The 19,287-nt window shown below is 42.2% G+C and overlaps 1 protein-coding gene across 14 annotated transcripts in view; it reads left to right on the top strand.

The window, feature by feature from the left end:
• The window catches only part of Unc79 (unc-79 subunit of NALCN channel complex), a 229,516-nt gene that overhangs the window by 148,461 nt on the left and 61,768 nt on the right, over positions 1-19,287 (top strand). For 9 of the 14 annotated variants that reach the window (XM_076921337.1, XM_076921329.1, XM_076921334.1 and 6 more), the window contains 5 exons: positions 3,109-3,291; positions 3,783-3,945; positions 6,370-6,519; positions 7,152-8,369; positions 17,401-17,508. In XM_076921337.1, the coding sequence (XP_076777452.1) occupies positions 3,109-3,291; positions 3,783-3,945; positions 6,370-6,519; positions 7,152-8,369; positions 17,401-17,508 (1,822 nt within the window). The remainder of the gene's footprint in view (positions 1-3,108; positions 3,292-3,782; positions 3,946-6,369; positions 6,520-7,151; positions 8,370-17,400; positions 17,509-19,287) is intronic. The other 5 variants (XM_076921332.1, XM_076921338.1, XM_076921336.1 and 2 more) reach the window with 3 other exon arrangements.

Here is a 19,287-nt window from a genome sequence, read left to right as displayed (position 1 = left end):
CAGCAATAAGATAGCTGAGCCAGTAAGATGTGTGTGGAATAAGCATATGGACCTGAGTTCAGGTCCTCAGTGCCCAATTGAAAGGACAGGCATGGTAGTGTGTAGCTATAACTCCGGTGCTGGGGCAGTGGAGAGAGAGAGAAGATCCTGGAGCTCATTGGCTAGCCAGCCTAGCTAATTGGTGAGCCCCACATTCAATGAGAGATGCTGTTTAAAAGAATAAGGTGGAGAGGGGTGAGGAAAATATCTGATATTATCTGTGACATACTTCTATACATATTAGCCCATGCATGTATGATTGTGAGCACATGTGTAAATACATACTTGTTCACAAGCACATACACACATATGCCCCATATACTCAAACATAGAAAATATTCACAAATATGTACACAGAGAGAGAACTCACACACACACACACAAGCTCCATTTGCTTACACACAGAGAGACAAACACATATACACACACACACACACAGAACTCACAAACACATGTGTACATCCTATGTGCACACACACACAGACAGAATTCACAAACACATACATACACCCAGCGTGCTCTCTCACACACAAAAGGACACACACACACACACACACACACACAGATTTTTAAGAAGGAAAAGTCTTGTTATTACGCAGTTGTTACAACTATCCATCTCTTAACCCTTTCATCTTCTTAAACTAAAACTCTGTGCCCAGTAAACAATGAGAGGTCAAAGTGGTTTTCGTTTGTTTGAGTGAGATTCTGTTTAACACTGGTTCCCTTTTGGCCCCAGATGGAGAGACCTGAGTTAAGATAATTCATTTCCCACTGCACTACCGCCCTTGGCTTCTCTGTATTTGTGTGCTCCTTCTGTGAGCTGTAGTATGTGACTTGGCAGACATCACCTGCATCCTTTCTTGTCCAGTGCTGAGTGCTCACACTGCTCTGGACTCCTTACTACCCCAGTATAGTGATTCAGCTCAGCAATAAACATCCTTGGGTATACCTTAGTGACACCCTGATCATTGCTTTTGGATGTGAGTCACAAAGGATGACTGGACCCTGGGTTCCATGTGTGTAATTCAACCAGTGGTGCACATCTCACCCTCTTGGTTTGCCTCTGCAGCAGTTTGCAAACATGTAGAAAGACACACGGATGCAGAGCTCAGATTTTACCATGGCTATCAGTTTATGTGCATATGCGTCTTCTGCTTGTTTTCTCATGAGCAAGAGATTCTCTTGGGGGAGGGGATTTCAGGTAATGCACTGTATGCACCTTCATTAGCATCCACCTCGTGGCAGGGACCCAGCAGGCAGCAAGCATTACTGGTTTCTCCAAAGATTGTAATATAGTAAACATGAACAACTACAGACAGCTACTCTTGCTGAGGCGGAGAGGTGGATATGTGTCATTCTGTAAAACAAACACTTCCCTTCCCCCTTTGTCCCCTCTGAGAGAGGTGAATATGTGTTATTCTATAAAACAAACACTTCCCTTCCCCCTTCGTCCCCTCTGTGAGTCTACACTGTGCATGTTTACTTTAGACTTTTTAAAACTAAAAAGTTTATAAAATACTCCTCGTGAATCTGTGTCACACATACATATACCCACGTATATTTACACACACACATATACCACACACACACACACACACACACACACACACACACATGTTTGTAACTAGCCATATTTTTAAAGCTTACTTTGATAACTTTTTTGCATTCTGTTTATTTATTTATTTATTTATTTATTATTTTTTATTTTTGTGTGCTGTGACATGCATGGGAGGCCAGAGGACAATTTGTAGATTGATTCTCTCATTGTATCACGTGGTTTCCAAGGATACAACTCAAGTTACCAAGTTATCAAGGCTTGGCAGCAAGTCTCTTACCAAATGAGCCATCCCACTGCCCTGACACATCTGTTTTTAAATAATAAAACTGTATAGCTAGGAATGGTGGCACATGCCTTTAATCCCAGTACTTGGGAGGCAGAAGCAGATGGATCTCTGACTTTGAGCCAGCCTGGTCTACAGAGTGAGTTCCAAAACAGCTGGGCTACACAGAGAAAACCTGTCTCAAAAAACCAAAATGAAAACAAAACAAAACATAACAATCCCTCTAAACAAAAAAAACAAACAAAAAGTATATATAAGCGGGGTGAGATGACACAGACCCAGCTGGAATCCCAGCACTTAGAAGGCAAAAAATAGGAGGATAATGAAGTATAAGTTAGCCTGGGCTACATGAAACCTGTCTCATTTTTTTAAAAAAAAAAAATATATATACTGATATACATATAACTTTAAAAACCAAATTAATAATTATGACATTTGTATCCTAGATATAAGATTATATCATTTCCTGTTTAGTGGCTACAAAGTTTTTTTTATACAACTAAGATTTTATTTGTTTTGCTTTTGTTTGGTTTGCTTTATTTGCTTTTGTTTGTTCGTTTATTGATACAGAATCTCACACTGTAACCCAGTATTCAGTATGTAGACCAGGCTGGCCTCACATCCTTCTGTTTCAGCCTTCCAAGTTTTGGGATTGCATGCATGAACCACCATACCTGGCACAAATAACATTTAATTAATTGTTGAACATGGCGATAATTTTCAATTTGACATAACAAAGTCATGCTGAATGTCTTTATACAATCATTTCGGGACACTGGTCTGATTACTTCCTCAGATTCATTTAGTTTCTGTGATAGAGGATATATATTTTTTCTTAGTTTTGAATGCATTTTGCTAAGTTGCTGTTCTAGAAGATTTTACAACTCTTTGCTCTTGTCAGATTTGTCCAAACAATCTCATTGCTCTTGGTGGTTAACACAAGGTTTCCTTTTCATCCAGACTAGCCTAGTTCTACTTAGCTGTTGTAATAGGTATTTTAATAGATACAATTTGATTTTTAACACATAATAAATTAAATAGGTAATCAGATTAAAACTGTCAACTTGTAAGTATTACAATTTATCGTGATGTTCCCTTTCATGCTTACTGTCTATTAATATTGATATTTCTTGAGGTGCCTCTGTGTGCTATGATGGCTCAATTTTTTTTCCTTTTACTTCTGGATATTTATAGTTTTCTTTCAGTTACTAATATTCTTCTATTTCAGGTTATGGACTATAACATTAACTTGGGCAAACACCTTCTCCCCCTCGTGGTTCAGGTGCTCAAATACTGCTCTTGTCCTCAACTACGGCATTATTTCCAACAGCCACCTCGCTGCTCCCTCTGGTCCCTAAAGCCTCACATCAGGCAGATGTGGTTGAAGGCCTTGCTCGTCATCCTTTACAAGGTGAGTGGCTGTACTCCCTCCGCTCTGGGACGTAAGGTTCTCTTGGAGAATACAGTGCTAGGCGAGCACCTAACAGATGAGGATTCCGCAGGATAAAAACTTGACCTTCAGAAGAAACACAGAGCTGAGAAGCCAAGAGCAATTAGGAAGAAAATGGAACAGAAGGGAAGGCCGATGTAGGTTTCCAGAATCTCATATTTTGTCCAAGTGTTGATGATTCTTCAGAAAACAAAGATGTTATTTAAGATTATATTTATCAAATATCAGTGCTTTAAGGCATCGCTGTGATCTAGCCCATATTGCCATCATGTGGTCTGGTACAAGGAGAGACTGGGGTACCCTATAAAACAAAATGTGGCCAGAAGCCATGTTGTTACTTTTTGTGCGGTTTTTCTAGTGCATGAGAGATACAAGAAAAGCTATCCAGTAAGATCAGCAGGGAAAATGTGTCCTTTGAAATAACCACTTGTATTTTCTCCCCCATTGAACAGTATCCGTACAGAGACTGTGATGTCAGCAAGACCCTGCTACACCTGATTCACATAACAGTCAATACACTCAATGCACAGTACCATAGCTGCAAGCCCCACGCCACGGCAGGACCTCTGTACACTGACAACAGCAACGTAAGCAGATACAGCGAGAAAGAAAAAGGTACTTCTCAGGACAGATTTCTGTCTAGAACTTAGCTGGGATATGTAATGCACATCTGGACAGCGGTCTTTATGTTTTCTAAGGAGGGAGAGGAGCACCCCACATATTCTTATGAAGAATCCCGTTTGTTTAATATTTCAACTTTCTTGGGAATGTTGCTTTCCCCTTTGAACTGAGTGCACAGAAGTCCAAAATGATGATGATGAGGATGATGAGGATGATGAGGATGATGATGATGATGATGAGGAGGAGGAGGAGGAGGAGGAGGAGGAGGAGGAGGAAGAGGAGGAGGTGGAGCTTTCTAGAGCCTTCTGTTCCATGCTGGAAACATCTTGCCTTTGGGCTGGCAACCAGTGGAATCCTCATTTCTGTGTCCTTAGTTTGTCCTTGAACTTTGTGCTCACAGATTTTGACTTCAGTCTCAAATTTCCTGAAGTGTCTCTCCTAACCTCATTATTCAGTATGGAGTGATTGAAGGACTTTTTGTGTATCAGTTTAAATTATTGTCAGCATTGATGCCTTTCCTCAAAGGCAGTGCTAGGATGGGGTGCTAAATTGGGTAAAGTCACAGGTGAAAGATGAAAAACCAAGGTCTGTATCTCTTTGTATCTCTGATAAATGTCACAGTGTAACTAGAATTATAAGTGGTGACATCATCGAATCTAATCCTGGGAGAGAACCAAGTGTCTGATGACCTTGTAGCATGAGAACAGTGAGCAGTCTGATCATGGGGGGTTGCAGGAAGAAGCTTGGCTAGTAGCCAGTAATCCACTGTTTGTTGTTGAGAAGACCGAGGTGCCGGGTTTTGCTTCAGATAAAGCTGAGGACCAGCTAGGATTCTGGGACCATTCAGATTCTCCTTGAAGAGTGTGCTGTTTGTCAGCTGAGGTCTCTGGAAAATTCCTTAGATTTGTTTAAGCTACGGGTGTTTCCAGTGTGCTCAGCGTTTGGACAGGCCAACCTCAGGTGACTTCCTGGGTGGGAAGGGACAGCCTCTTGTCCTCCTGTCTCTATCATGGAACAGAGTACATCTTGGGAATTATTCCAAAGCTATGAGATGCAAGTCACAATTGCTATTTGCTTAGAAAACTAGTTTTCAAAAGAGATTTTTTTTCCTAAAATGGAAATAAAGTGGGTCATTTTTTGATGCATTTCCCCAGAAACATGGGGACCTGATAGAATGTCTCATCTTTGTGTAAGTTCACACAGAGCTGTGTATCCATTTGGTTGCTAATGGTTTTTATTTGATTTAAAAGATTTCTATGGTCCCATAAGCTAAGTTTAATGCTTCAGGTTCCATTCACTGTCAAACTCATGTGCATTAGAAAAGATTGGTCTTTAAACTTTAGGGCTGACATTTTCCTAGATCCAAGAAATCTAGACTCAGCATCGTCTTTACACCTGGGTCACATCTTGTCATGTGTAGGTATCCCTAAAGCTCAAACATTGCTGTCTCAGAGACACTGAACTCAGAGAGTGGGTAATTTCATTTACTGGGCTGGGATACGCACATCTTCCTCCCCCCGTCCCCCCCCCCCCCCCCCGCCCGTATGTGCCTTGTCCTTTCTAAAGGAGGAGAGTGGAAACTTTGGGAAGAAATCATTAGGGTTTGCAGCAGGATGGATCTTGCTTTATTTCCATGTTACTTGGATTATTTTTTACCTAAAATCAGCCACATAGAATTCCAAGAAGGGGTCTCTAAGCAAGCTTAGTAGACCTCAAGCCACTGAATGGTCTGTGGACCCAGGCTCACCAGAACCAAAGGTTTTCCCCTGGGATCCATAAAATCAATTGCACATAGGCCGTGAACGCCACAGAGGAGAGCTTCTAATAGAAAGAAATGTGATTTTTTTTTTTCTGTTTTATTTTTCCTTCGTTTACTCTTTCAGTCCATAATCATCTGTGGAGTTTCTGAGATGACAAGTGGCTTTTCTAAGCTTTTTCTGTGTGTCGTGTGTCTCATCACCAAATGTAGAGTACAGTATTTTGCATTCACAAAGCATAAGCTGCGTGTACTGTTAGGCTGTGTCTATGCCAGTTCCCAGACTACAAGAAGGCATGTATGTATATTTTAGAAAGGTCAAGACCCTCTAGTGTTAATTCCCTCTCTGTCAAATTAGCCTGAAAACAACAGGCAAGTTTAAGCAGTGTCCAGACTCCTGGATGAAGTGCTGATGTCTGTATATGCTTTGTTTTTAAGTGTAATGGGCACACTCCCTAGGGAAGGCTTTCTCGGACCACCGAGATGCTTCTCACAGTGCTGCCCACCATCTTTCAGAAGGTGATTGGCGGGCTTCTAGCAGGCTCTGCTGGGGCATAAAGTACATCGACCATTCTAGAATGCTTTCACTGAATGCTTGTGTAGACACAGCCTAAGAGAGAGTAACCTCCTAAGTGTAATTTTGACTTTCTCTCCCCAATTAGAAGAAGATAGTGTTTTTGATGAATCTGATATTCATGATACACCTACTGGACCCTGCAATAAAGAGTCTCAAACTTTTTTTGCAAGATTGAAAAGGATAGGCGGCAGCAGGATGGTGAGAGGCCAGCCAGTTGGGATGAATGTGCAGAGAAGTATGACCTTTTCCTCTTAGTAGTTTCATGCAGAAATGTTGTACTCTACTGTTTGTTTGGGGTGAAATCTTAATTTTATTATGTTACTACACATTTTGATATTGTTGATTTATATATATATATGTATTCACAAGCAGTATATATATATATACACACACATTTATATATATATGCGAGTTGACAGACACGTCATTAATGTCATGATTGTCTTCAAGGGCCATTGCTTGGTTTGATTTGTTGCGAAAATGTTTGCTTCTCTTCCACACAATTTGAATATACATTCCTAGATCTGCCTCAGCCAAAAAAAAAAAAAAAAAAAAACCCTAAACTAAACAAAACAAAACAAAACAACCGTCCTCTCTAATGTGTAATGAATTACCAGGGCTGAGGAGCTACGTCAAAGCTTGATTTTTGGAAATTCGGTCTTAAAGCATTATTTGGGCATTTTTGTTCCCAAGTTTTCCAGTTTTTGAAATCAGAATCTTACAAAAACATGGCCAGAAAAATCAGTTTTCCCTTCTAGTAGAGCTGGGATTATAATTACAAATTGTGCCAATTGTGTGCCCAAGTATGAGGGGAAAAGTGATACACTCTCCGAGGGAAATAGTACTAGCTCTTTCTGTTTTAATCAGGTGAAATAGAACTGGCCGAATATAGAGAAACGGGTGCGTTACAAGACAGCGTTCTACACTGTGTGAGAGAAGAAAGCATTCAGAAAAAAAAGCTACGCTCTTTAAAACAAAAATCTCTTGATATAGGGAATGCAGACTCCCTCTTGTTTACATTAGATGAACATCGTAGGAAGTCCTGCATAGATCGGTGTGACATAGATAAACCTCCGGCCCAAGCTGCTTATATCACACAACGGCAAAATGACCACCACGGACGTTCTAGACAGAATTCTGCTACGAGGCCGGACAATACCGAAATCCCCAAGAATCCAGGCACGGAAGGCTTTCAGGAAACACGAAGGCCGGTGATACCAGAGGTTAGGTTGAACTGCATGGAGACGTTTGAAGTGAGAGTTGACTCTCCAGGAAAGCCTGCTCCTAGGGAGGATTTAGATCTGATAGATCTGTCCTCAGACTCAACCTCTGGACCAGAGAAACACTCTATACTTTCCACATCTGACAGTGACTCTCTGGTGTTTGAGCCTCTCCCGCCTCTCAGAATAGTCGAAAGTGATGAAGAAGAAGAGATGAACCAAGGGAATGGCGGTCCCTTGGGTAATGATGCTGCCTCCTCCCCCTCCATCCCCAGCCAGCCCTCTGTCCTCAGCCTGAGCACAGCTCCTCTGGTGCAGGTGAGTGTAGAGGACTGTTCCAAAGACTTTTCTTCCAAGGACTCAGGAAACCACCAGTCAGCGAGCAATGAGGACTCTACTGTCACAGCTCTAGATGACCTCACAGACTCTGAAGAGCTGTCAAAGTCAGAGGAGCTGAGAGAGTTTGCTTCTGGAAGTCCCCTAACGCTTAAGCAAAAACGAGACCTTCTTCAGAAGTCATCTGCCATCCCTGAGATGTCAGTAGACTATAACCCTGAACCTGGCCCAGCTGAAGAAAAGCCAGGGCAGACGCCAACATCAGGGGCCAAAACTGTGCTCCTCCAAGTTCCCGAAGATGGCGAGAGTCTAACAGTGAGCGAGAAGCCTAACACCAATACTGAGTCTGACACAGAACAGAACCCTGAAAGGAAGGCGGAGGAGGATGGAGCCGAGGAATCAGAATTTAAGATTCAGATTGTCCCCAGGCAGAGGAAGCAAAGGAAGATTGCCGTCAGTGCTATCCAGAGAGAGTACCTTGACATCTCCTTCAATATCCTAGACAAACTGGGTGACCAGAAGGATCCAGGTAAGCCTGTATCTCTTCTTTCAGACCTTCAGGTTTGCTCATCTTACTTGGTAGGGTTTTGATACAAAATATGCAGCAAACTGGAAATCTTATAATGTCAAGACTGACATTATAACTGCTCCATAACCACTCAGAATCCATCCTGCTGGTCACAGTGTGCTGGATGTGGATGAGGCTGTACCGGCTCCATCAACATTCTGTGTTTGTTGTTTTTAATTTTTACATCAACCTTGACTATTCTGGGCAGTAAGAGGCAGTGGCTATTTGATACCTGGATATTTTAGAAGTAAGTTTGGCCTTCCTAAACCAACAGAAGGTAGTAATTTTGCATTTATTTTTATTTTCCTTTTTCTCTTTATTGTTATAATTTGGTTTTGTTTTTTTTTTTAATTTCTGTGCTAAAACACTGCCCCCAGACAACTTGGGGAGGAAAGGGTTTATTTTGTCTTACACGTCCAGGTCATGATCCATCACTGAGGGAAGTTGGGGCAACAATTCAAGGTAGGAATCAGGAGACAGGAGCTGAAGCAGAGACCACGGAGTGGCTTACTGAGTTACTGGCTCGTATCTAGGCTCAGCGACCTTTCTTATCTCAGGTTGGCCCTGTTCAGAGTGGTCTAAATCCTCCTATGTCAATTAGTAGTTAAGAAAATGCCCTCACAGACATGCCCACAGGCCAGTCTGGTGGAGGCAATTCCTCAATTGGTATTAATTGGCAATTTTCCTTCCCAGGTATGTAATATGAAGTTGGCAATCAAAATTGGGCATCATACTCCTATTTATGGTAGTGAACGAAAGAGTCCAAGAGCAGAGTAAATGAACTGTTTATATGATCATTGGGGCCACAGCAGATTGTATACACTGACCAAACATCAGAAACCCTAAGTTACCTGTTACAATCTAGACCGCAATTCACAGACACAACCCTATGGGTTTCCAGTCTCAGGTGACATTTCCTATGTTTTATGTGACTCACCATTTCTAAGATGTGTTTTTAAAAGTGGTCACCTGGTAGTCACTTCATCCCAAACCAGCCTCTTTTCGTGTTATAACACGAATAGAGGTGCTTCCTCTTTGTCTGAGTGATAATGGTGTTTAAAGGTCTTGAGAAAAATGGAGTTGGCTAGCTATAGTTATTTCAGTAGAAATAACTTAGGAACCAGAGACCATTAGGAACTGGCAAAGACCTTGAAGGTGACCTAGAATCCAGCCTGTGTAGTCTGAGGCTTCTGTTATGTACTTTCCTCTGTGACACAGTCCACCCCAAAGCAGCTACTTGGAAAAAATACCCAGACCTCTCTATTTGCACCAACATTTGTAGGGATTTCTATCTTTTCTTTAGTCCTAGGGTTCAATCAAGTTTGCCACAAAAACACTGTAAAAATCTCTTGAGTGAGCGTTGGTGTCTTTGGAAAGGGTCATATTCTAGCCAGGCATGGGTGACATCCTGCCATATCAGGAAAGTTTAAGCAGCTAAAGGAGGTGTTGAGGGAAATGTGGACATTTTTAATCTTATTTGTAGCCAGGGAAATTGCTGCATTTGATTTAAGGACAGAACTGGCTCAGAAGGTATATAGATCTATGATGGGAGTATAAGAAACAAGGTCTGCATGATAAACATTTATATAAATAGGCTGTATGTAGGTCGTAAGACATACTAGTATATGCATATGTCTTATCTTCTTTATTTATCCTTAAATTTAATTGTTTCCAAAGATACCAGGGGAAAACCGTGTGTGTGTGTGTGGCCATACATTTGATCCCAGAACAAGAGAAAAGTATATGAAGAGAGACGATTGTTTCATTTTTTTATAATGTACATTACCCATCAGTTAGCTCTTTAGACCCCTCTTTCCATAAGCACACCCATCTGTCCCCTTCCCTATGGTGGGGCACTGGAAGGAGGAGGGGCCACAGAATCAGTGTTTGACTTAGGTTTTCCTGCTTCTACCAGTAGGAGCAAGAGAGGCCCAGACACCCACCCTCCCATGTCCATTCAGACTGACAGCTTCACTTGCTAATTGCCTAGAGAATAGGTCTCACCTCTCTGCTGGTGGCAGTCACTGTGCGAAGACTCATGAACTAGGCTGCTCTAAGACCTTGTATACCTCCAGTGCTGACAACATCCCCATGCTATTCTACCTACCCCTACCACCTCAGAAACCCACAGGTTCCTCATCACAAAATCCTTTATCTGTCTCTCTGTCTTTCTCTAATTTTTTTTCACCTTTCTAACCTAATGGGACCTGGCTCTTCCCAAGGACACAGCTTTCCTGAAAACCCGTGAAACTGACATGTGCCACTGGGCTGGGGCCAGGGGCTAGGGGTTATTCTCACTCACCATAGCCACTCTCAGGCCATTATTTCCTTACTCTAAGACCCAAAGCTGCTGTCATCTGACCATCAGACACAGTCTCATTGTTCATTGCTACTCCCTTGCTCTTTGGTCCATCAACACATATGTCCCTTTCAACATTCTTACTGTTATTAAGTGTTGATGCCCTCTGATACTCTGGCTTCTCAGTTTTTTTGAACTGGCTTATTTCACTGCTTCCTGTGTATAGATAAAATATGACCAGCCAGCTTCCTGCTGGCATCACCATGCAGTGTATTCTCCAGTATGCTAGACTCCATCTCCCTGGAACCATGGGGAGAAGGTACTCATTTCTGTAATCATATTGCAGACTTGTTATTACCATCCACTACAACCTTCCCGTGACTTCAACTATACCTACTGTTCTTTGATTATTAGTTCTTCTCACTCTACTGGTCAGTAATTATTGATCCTACTGTCTTTTTTAGCATCTCCTACTTTATGTCTCTCCTTCTCACCTTAAGTGAGAAGTCCACCAGTATTACTCATCCCTACCTGTATCCTCTCTGGTATTTCTTTTTTCCAACACTTGGATAAATACATCCCTCATGAAATCACACTTATCCTGCACTAGTATCTGCCCCATATGATGGATATGCCTAGATAAAAAATATATCATGTAGACTCAGTCATTTTACAGTCACATTGACAAACCTTAACTGGGATGTTACCCACTAGTTTTATGGTATTTTCTAGTCCACAGTTCACTCTCCTACTTGATTATTTCATAACCACTTTTCTCCCCAGTCTATTGACAAGATCACAAAGACATGCTTCCTCTCCGTGCTCCCCACCACCCCCTGCCTCCTCCTCTGGCATTTATATTTAAACATTTGATTTCCTGTCAAATCCCGATTTTTTCATCTGCCCTGGGATACAGGCAATATTCTCCAGTCTTTGTCCTCCATGTTTTTTATGTTTAAAGGACTTCTAACTTGAGCATTCAGACATAATCTTACTTTGCTCTTTATTTAAAAATAAGAAGGCTCCCCAAGGCAGTGATTTGCTTTTCTCTCCAGTTGTGGTGATAAAAACACAACAGAAGGAAGAAAGAGTTTATTGTGCTTCACGCACGGTTCAGGGAGATAGAGTCCATCATGGTGGGGAAGGCATGGCATGGCGGCAGCAGCAGGAAGCAGGTTGGTTATTTTTATCTATACGCAGGAACCAGAGAGAAAAGGAACAGGATGTAGAACCAGTGCCACCCTCAAAGCCATAATGGTACACTTCCTCCATCGAGGCCCACTTGCTAAAGGTTCCATTTTGGGAGAGTACTTTTGTACACCATGTGGAGATACTTCTCTGTCCTTCCTCACTGACTAAGGCACCTTCTGATTGGCTTAATAAAGAGCTGAATGGCCAATAGCTAGGCAAGAGAGGATAGGTGGGACATCCGGCAGAGATAGGAACTCTGGGAAATAGAGGCAGGAAGATTCGCTAGCCGGACTCAGAGGACATCAGACATATAAAACTGAGGAAAAGCAACAAGCCACATGGCAGAACATAGATTAGAATAAACAGGTTAATTTCAGTTAAGAGCTAGTTGAGAGTCTGCCAAGCTAAAGACTAAACCATTCACTATTAATAAAAGGTCTCTGTGTCATTATTCGGGAGATGGTGATGGGGAAAGTCATGTTATATTTGGCATCCAACGTGGGGCACCATTTGCAATAGGACCGTCTGGAACCCACCAGCTCCCAGTAATAACTGGGGGACCTTTTATTGTTATGAAAGCTTGGCCTTAGCTTGGTAGACTCTCATCTAGCTCCCCTAAGCAAACCCAACCATCTAGGTTTGTCTTGCTACACTAGTACCTCTTCTCCGTAATAACTCCTGCGACTTCCTCTGCATCTGGCTGGCAAATCTTTTCCAGAGTCCTATATCTCCCTGAAAGTCTGCATGAAGAAATGTTTACAAGAAATAACACAGCCATATGAATAACAATACCAAAGTCTGGTCTGCACTCAACTGTCTGCTGGCAGAGAAATCAGCATTTGAATAATAGAAAAGACAAACTTTACACAGTGTACAAAAACATCCTCCCAACAGTTCCACAAACTCCCCAAGCAGCCATCAGTTGGGGCCAAGTGATCAACTAGACTAGCCAATGTGGGACATTTATTTTTGCAACCACCACAGGCAGCACTTTAAACAATTACCCCTCACTCCAGTTTTCTTCCAGGATATTTTTTTCTCTCACCCTCTCCCCACTATAACAACAAAACTGTATTTCTCAAGATCACCAAGGTACTCCATTGCTAAATCCAATGGCCAGCTCTTGAAGCATATCCTCTATAGCATAGCTGCAATATTTGACATGACTGATGAACCCTACGTCAAGTGGATACTGCATGCACCCGGGTTTCCTTCTACTCAGTAATCACTACTTCTCTCTCCTGTTGGTTTCTCCTTGTTTCCCAGAGGGAGTGCCTTCCTTGAGAGAGTGCCACCCCAGGCCATTTCCTCACCTGTAAGGTCACCACTTGCTTTCTTGATGATCTCATCTACTGAGACAACTATCAGTTACTCATTTAGGGACTAATGCTGTGTCACACAAACCACCAGCATCCAACAGTCAGCTTTTATCTACTCCAGGGTCTTGGTCCAAGCCAAGCTTGGATGGGTGCCTGAGCTCTGTTTCTCATGCTTGCCATCCTTCTCTATGCTTCATAAAATCTAGTAATATTCCTATTGTTATACATCCAGAGGGCAAGCTCAATTACACAAGCTCTCATCAAAGCTTAAGTCAACGTCTGGTTGCTTCATCTTGTTGTAGTAAGACATTATGACCAAAATCAACTTGGGGAAGGAAAGGGTTTATTTAGCATATAGCTCCAAATCACAATCCATTATTGATGGAAGTTAGGGCTGGAACTGGATCAGAAACCGTGGGGAAATGCTGCTTGTTGGCTTGCTCTCCTTCTGGCCCATGTTCAGCTAGATTTCTTATACAGCCTAAGCCCACCTGCCTATGGATCTACTGCCATAGTGGGCTGGGACCATGCGTATCAGTTAGTATCCAAGAAAATGCTTCACATACATGCCTACAGGCCAGTCTTACCGAGACAATTCTTCATTTGATGTTCTTTCATCCCAGGGGACACTAGGTTGTATCTACTTGATAATATGGCCTTGATAATATTGACCAAGACAATCATAGAATGCCTGCAAGCACTTTGTTAGCAAAAGCAAATCACATGGCTGAACCAAAACCAAGGGAAAATATGCTTTCCTCATTAGTGGAGGGATGTCAGATGTACTCAGTGAAAGGAGCTGGCTCAAGGGAGTGGTGGGAACATGGAGTCTCATCTCTTACACTGTTCAGAACATAATCATACTATAAAATGACCCCTTGCTGTTCATCCGAAACTAAAACTTAACTGACCATCATTAGTTCTGTCTGGCAACTTTAATCTCCTTTAGATATATCATATACTACATTTTTCTTATGCAGCTCATCTCTATAGTCACTGTTGGTTTGAGGGGTCAGTAATCCTACCTGGCTTACTTGCTCTTGTCTCCTAAGTGATCACCCACCGCCTTCCTTCATTACCTTCGTTTCTCCACATAGCAGCTAGCATGATCGTTTACAACAGAGTAACATAACATTTTCTTTTTCTGGATTAAATCCATCCTTCCAGGGCTTTCCCACATCCTTTATAGTAAAATGAGCTCCTTGTGTGTCCAGAAAGTTCTCTAGGATCTCTGTCATTGCTTCCTCTCACATCATCCATACTGCTCTCTCCACTACTCCATGTGGCCACCATGGCCTCTTCCTCTTTCTTGACTCTGCCCTACTTGCTCTTAGCCTAGGGATTTATATCTGCTGTTCTTTGAGATTCGAGCAGTCTAAGACCCATTTGATGCACAGTCTCACTTCTTTGATCCAACACTAGTCACCGACGACGAGGCCCACCCTGAGCTCCCTCAGCCACCCTGCCCTGAGCTCAGCTCCCCCCAACCCCAGCTGGCATGGTGGTTCTCTTAATTCTCTAGTGATCTCTCAGCAAGTAATGATTTATTCACTCCTGCACATGTCTCCCCTCACCAAATCGAAGTCCCGAGAAGCAATAGATTTTGTCTTGTTCGTTTCTTGTTCCTGTCCTAAGTGACTAAGAGCAGGCTGGAACAAGTGACTAGAAGGGAAGTCACTGCATTTTCTACATGTGACTCTGAAAGGCTGAGGGCAGACGTGTTGAAAACAAGTGGGCGGCTCTTCTTAAATATTTGCCTTAAATTGTAGATAAATGAAAGGCTTCAGAAAGTGATTAAGAGCTGAGAAAAGTTTGCCTGGCTTAAGAATGTGGGCAAACGGGCTCACCAGTCCCTGCCATCCGGTACTGTTTTCTTAAGGTTAAAAGTACATCAAAGATTGAAGTACACACACCCCAAACCTCAAAAGCCACAGTAATCTTTCAGTGGATTTTTGAAAATTAATTCCACTTTCCTCATTTTATATTATTGGTGGGCCATAATCCACGTCTGCCACCCACATAGAAGGAAGGTAAGTAAGGGCAGGAGAGGTTATTTTGTAACCTTTCTAATTCTGCATTTATAGAAAAAACGATACCTAAAACATTTTTATCTTGATGACTAAAGTAATTTCAGATGACTGCCCACCATGAAGGGTGTTTGGGAAACTTGGCAGCGTTGCATGTTTATACTTCCTTGTTACCATCAAGGTATTAGAGGGAGTTGCCGGAGCAATGGCTCAGTGGTAAGAGTGAACACTGCTTATATAGAGAACCTGAGTTTGGTTCGTAGCACCTACATCATGTGGCTCACAACTGCCTGTAACTTGAGCTCCAGAGGATCCAGTGCCCTCTTCTGGCTTCTGTGGGCACCTCTACAAGCACACATGTGTGAACACAAACACACACACACACACACACACACACACACACACACACAAATGTGTGTACATATACACACATACACTAAAAAACTGTAAAAAAAAAAAAAAAAAAAAAAAAAAAAAACCACAGAAGTTATTAGAAGTTATTAGTGGTGATTTGGCTCAGTAATCTGTCTGCTAATCAAGCATGAGGAAACAAGTTTGATAACTGGCACCCATGAAGAAGTCAAGCAAGGCAGCGAACTGTCTGTGACCCTAGTGCTTGAGAGTTGGGGCAGGCCAGGGCATAGACAGACAGATCCCTTGAGCTCATCAGCCAGCCAGCCTGGCTGAATCCAAGTTCCAGGTTCAGTGAGAAAGACTATCTCAGAAGAAACAAGTACAGGTTGATCAAGGAAGACACTCATGAAGCCCTGGTACATCTGCACACACCCACATGAACATGTACATACAGAACACACACAAGGTTACTAATATGGCAACAGTATCTATCAGAAGACCTCTGGGAATGAACTATACATGGTCCAAAGCCATTGCCCCCCAACTTGTGTCCCAGATCCTATTCTGGGACCTTTTATATCTGACACCTTAGCAGATGTAATGCCATCCAGTGTTGAGAGCAGCACACGTTAACTATAAAATGTTGTGGGTTGATCTGTGGCAAGAAGAAGCAGTTTGCATTATGAAAAAGATGAGATGGTACACTTTTTAGTTTGTAGTCATGGAAACCCATGTTGGCAAATCTGAGCCAGCGAGAGGCTCAGTGTTTTCACTGCTCTAAAGAATCCTTTCAGAACCTTTGAGAGGATACTCTGTAATTGCCCACAACAGTAAGAGAGGGCTGATTTCCAATATTGATAGATTAATAAGACAATATTATATATTATATACCTAAGTACTTCCCACTAGAGAGACTTTTTTTTTCCAATAGGAATGTTCGTGTTCCTCTAAAACAGTTGTTCTCAACCTGTGGGTTGCAACCTCTTTGGGAGTCATCTATCAGATACTTACATTATGATTCCTAACAGTAGCAAGATTACAGTTATGAAGTAGCAATGGAATAATTTTATGGTTGGGGTCACCATAGCATGAGGAACTGTATTAAGGGGTCGCAGCATTAGGAAGGTTGAGAACCACTTCTTGAAAGAAACTGAGACACTCACGTAGTACTATTTATATCATAGTGGACACAGGTCCTGCTCTTAAACTGTTCCCAGTTTAGTAACATTTATAGGCAAGTACGTAAATAGTAACATCCCAGTGTGACGTGTTTGGAAACAATTAAGGGCAAATGCTTCACGAGAAGGTCACCGGATCAGTTTTCTTGGGACGGAAACAGTATCCTTGGATGCGAAATTTTCTATTGAAGATGGAAATATAAATGAAGACTAGGAAACTTTCAAAGGTGGAGATAGGCGGATAGATAGAGCAGAGTACTGACCTAGTGTTAGGCATCAGAAGAAAAGCGACAGAGAAGAGTGAAGAGCCTGGTTCAGGGCCACGGTGGCAGCAGCAGCAGCAGCAGTAGCAGCAACAGCGTGGACATCTTGAACATTAGCTCTGCAGCTGTGGGAGCATCACTCGCTAGGTGACATAGGTTCAGGAGCTGAATGTGAAGTAGAGTCAGTTATCTGCAGGGCTTTGAAACCAGCATATATGTGACCTCTCTAAGGCAATCTCTAGAGTCAGGAAGTGCAGAAAGATTTGAATGTGCGTGGTAGACACCGGAGTAAAAGACCCAGAAATGTCCTTAACCTCTTTGTCCCACTGTCCTTAACTTTAAACAGTATTTCCATTTGTAGATCCCACTGCTAAAGGACTTTCAACGTTGGAAATGCCACGGGAATCTTCCTCTGCCCCTACGTTAGAAGCAGGTGCCCCCGAAACGAGCAGTCACTCCTCAATATCAAGTAAGTGTTTCTCAGTGATGGTTTCTGTGTTTGTCAACTTTGGAACGTCACTGATACGTATTGCTTTCAATTTTGCTAGCCCTCCTACTTAAAAAAAAAAAAAAGATGTATTAGCTTTCTTCCTTGATGATACAGTGTTGTGTAGACTATGAAGCTCTGGAGGGCAGCATGGCCTCAGAAGTCAGATTCATCACATGGGCAGTGATTGCCTAAGAACCCCAATTCATTACAGAATAAATAAAGGATTTCATCATTCAATGAAGTGTGCATCACTACTAGTCAGAACACAACACATAGAACTGGTCATGTGATGCCTGTAAGGATTTGTTCATGTCAGAAGCTTACCTGGGACTCACTGATTTAATCTGAATCACTTCTATCCCAAACACAGCTTTATCTGAGTTATCCTAAAACAAATGCATCATGACCCTATAGGCTAAATCTGCTCCTTTTAGGCTGAAAAACAGAAATGGCCCAACACATTGCAAAGTCTACCCAAAGCCGGTATTCTGAAACTTCCCTCTGCTGTTGGGTTCTAAGTTTTAACTGTAGGAAGCTTGAGTTCCATTGCTGTTCCCCCAGGGTGTCTACTCAGCTCAGTGGAGCCAGGAGATGTTTTGTTTTGTTTTGTTTTTTTTCCAGCAAGGGGAATTCTTGGAAGGAATCAGTGATACAGACAAAAGTGTATGTTTCTGGAAGCCTTTCTCTCATGTCCTGAGAAATGTGTGTTTCATATGAGTGCTGCCTGAAGGGTCAGTGAGTTTTCATTTGACCTTCTTCTAAAAGGAGGATAGTTCAAGAAGACAGATGAAGGGTGTATTGGAAATGCGGAACTGGTTGTATGGAGAGGAGTCATTGTCAACACTTATCCATTTGTGCATTCATTTGCTCATTCGTTCATCATGCCATGAGCATCGGGTGGGGGCCAGGTATTATGCTTCCCATTGGAGATCAAGGAGGGTAAAGTCTTGATAGTAATCACAAATGCCAATTATTTGGTTCTCCTCCTGTATTGACATCATGATGAGCGGTTCATACCCAACATGATCTAGATCCAATCCTTACCTAAGCACTGCATGGCAGACGAGGAGAAAGGCTGAATGCTTGCCTAAAGTCACAGAGCCACCGAGAGAGAGAAAGAGAGAGAGATAGAGAGAGAGAGAGAGAGAGAGAGAGAGAGGGAGAGAGAGAGATGATGATGCTTGGTTTATGAAATTTTCAAGTTGATATTAATTCCACACTTTCCTTGAATAATTCTAAATCAATTATAAGACTGTAAAAATTTTGATATTTTTCAAGTAGCAGATATTTGGCCTTTGCTTGCAAAATAGGATGGCTCGTTCTAAAGCTAAGTGTTTTGTTTTGTTATTTTTTAAGTCGTGAAGAATGTTGGATAACGACAAAAATCACAATAGCATGCTTTCTCTTCATCATTTACACGAGAAAGAGAAAACAGAAAGAGAGCGAATTCCCCCTTAGAACTCCAGGTAGAATGATTAGAAACGGTCAGAATGGTGGAATGGCTGTAATTCCAGTGCTGAACACGTGTGTCCAGAGGGTCAGGATCCCAGAGTCATGTCTGAGTCTGGCCTTTCTAGAGAGGGTTTAGCATGCTCGTCCTCACCTTCCTGATCTTGTCATGCAAAGCATCATCATAGAACTTGGTGGTGTGCTCTTGGAGGCCTAATGCCAGAAAGCACATCCATTGGCCTTTTTCCTCTCAGGAATTCTGCTGTCTTCAAAAGCAGTTGAGAGACTGGGCTGTAGCTCAGTGGTAAA

This window comes from Arvicanthis niloticus, chromosome 23 (assembly GCF_011762505.2).
Source record: "Arvicanthis niloticus isolate mArvNil1 chromosome 23, mArvNil1.pat.X, whole genome shotgun sequence".
Lineage (NCBI taxonomy): Eukaryota > Metazoa > Chordata > Mammalia > Rodentia > Muridae > Arvicanthis > Arvicanthis niloticus.
The sequence above is the reverse complement of the archived record's forward strand: the minus strand, read 5'-3'. Positions and strand labels throughout refer to the sequence as shown.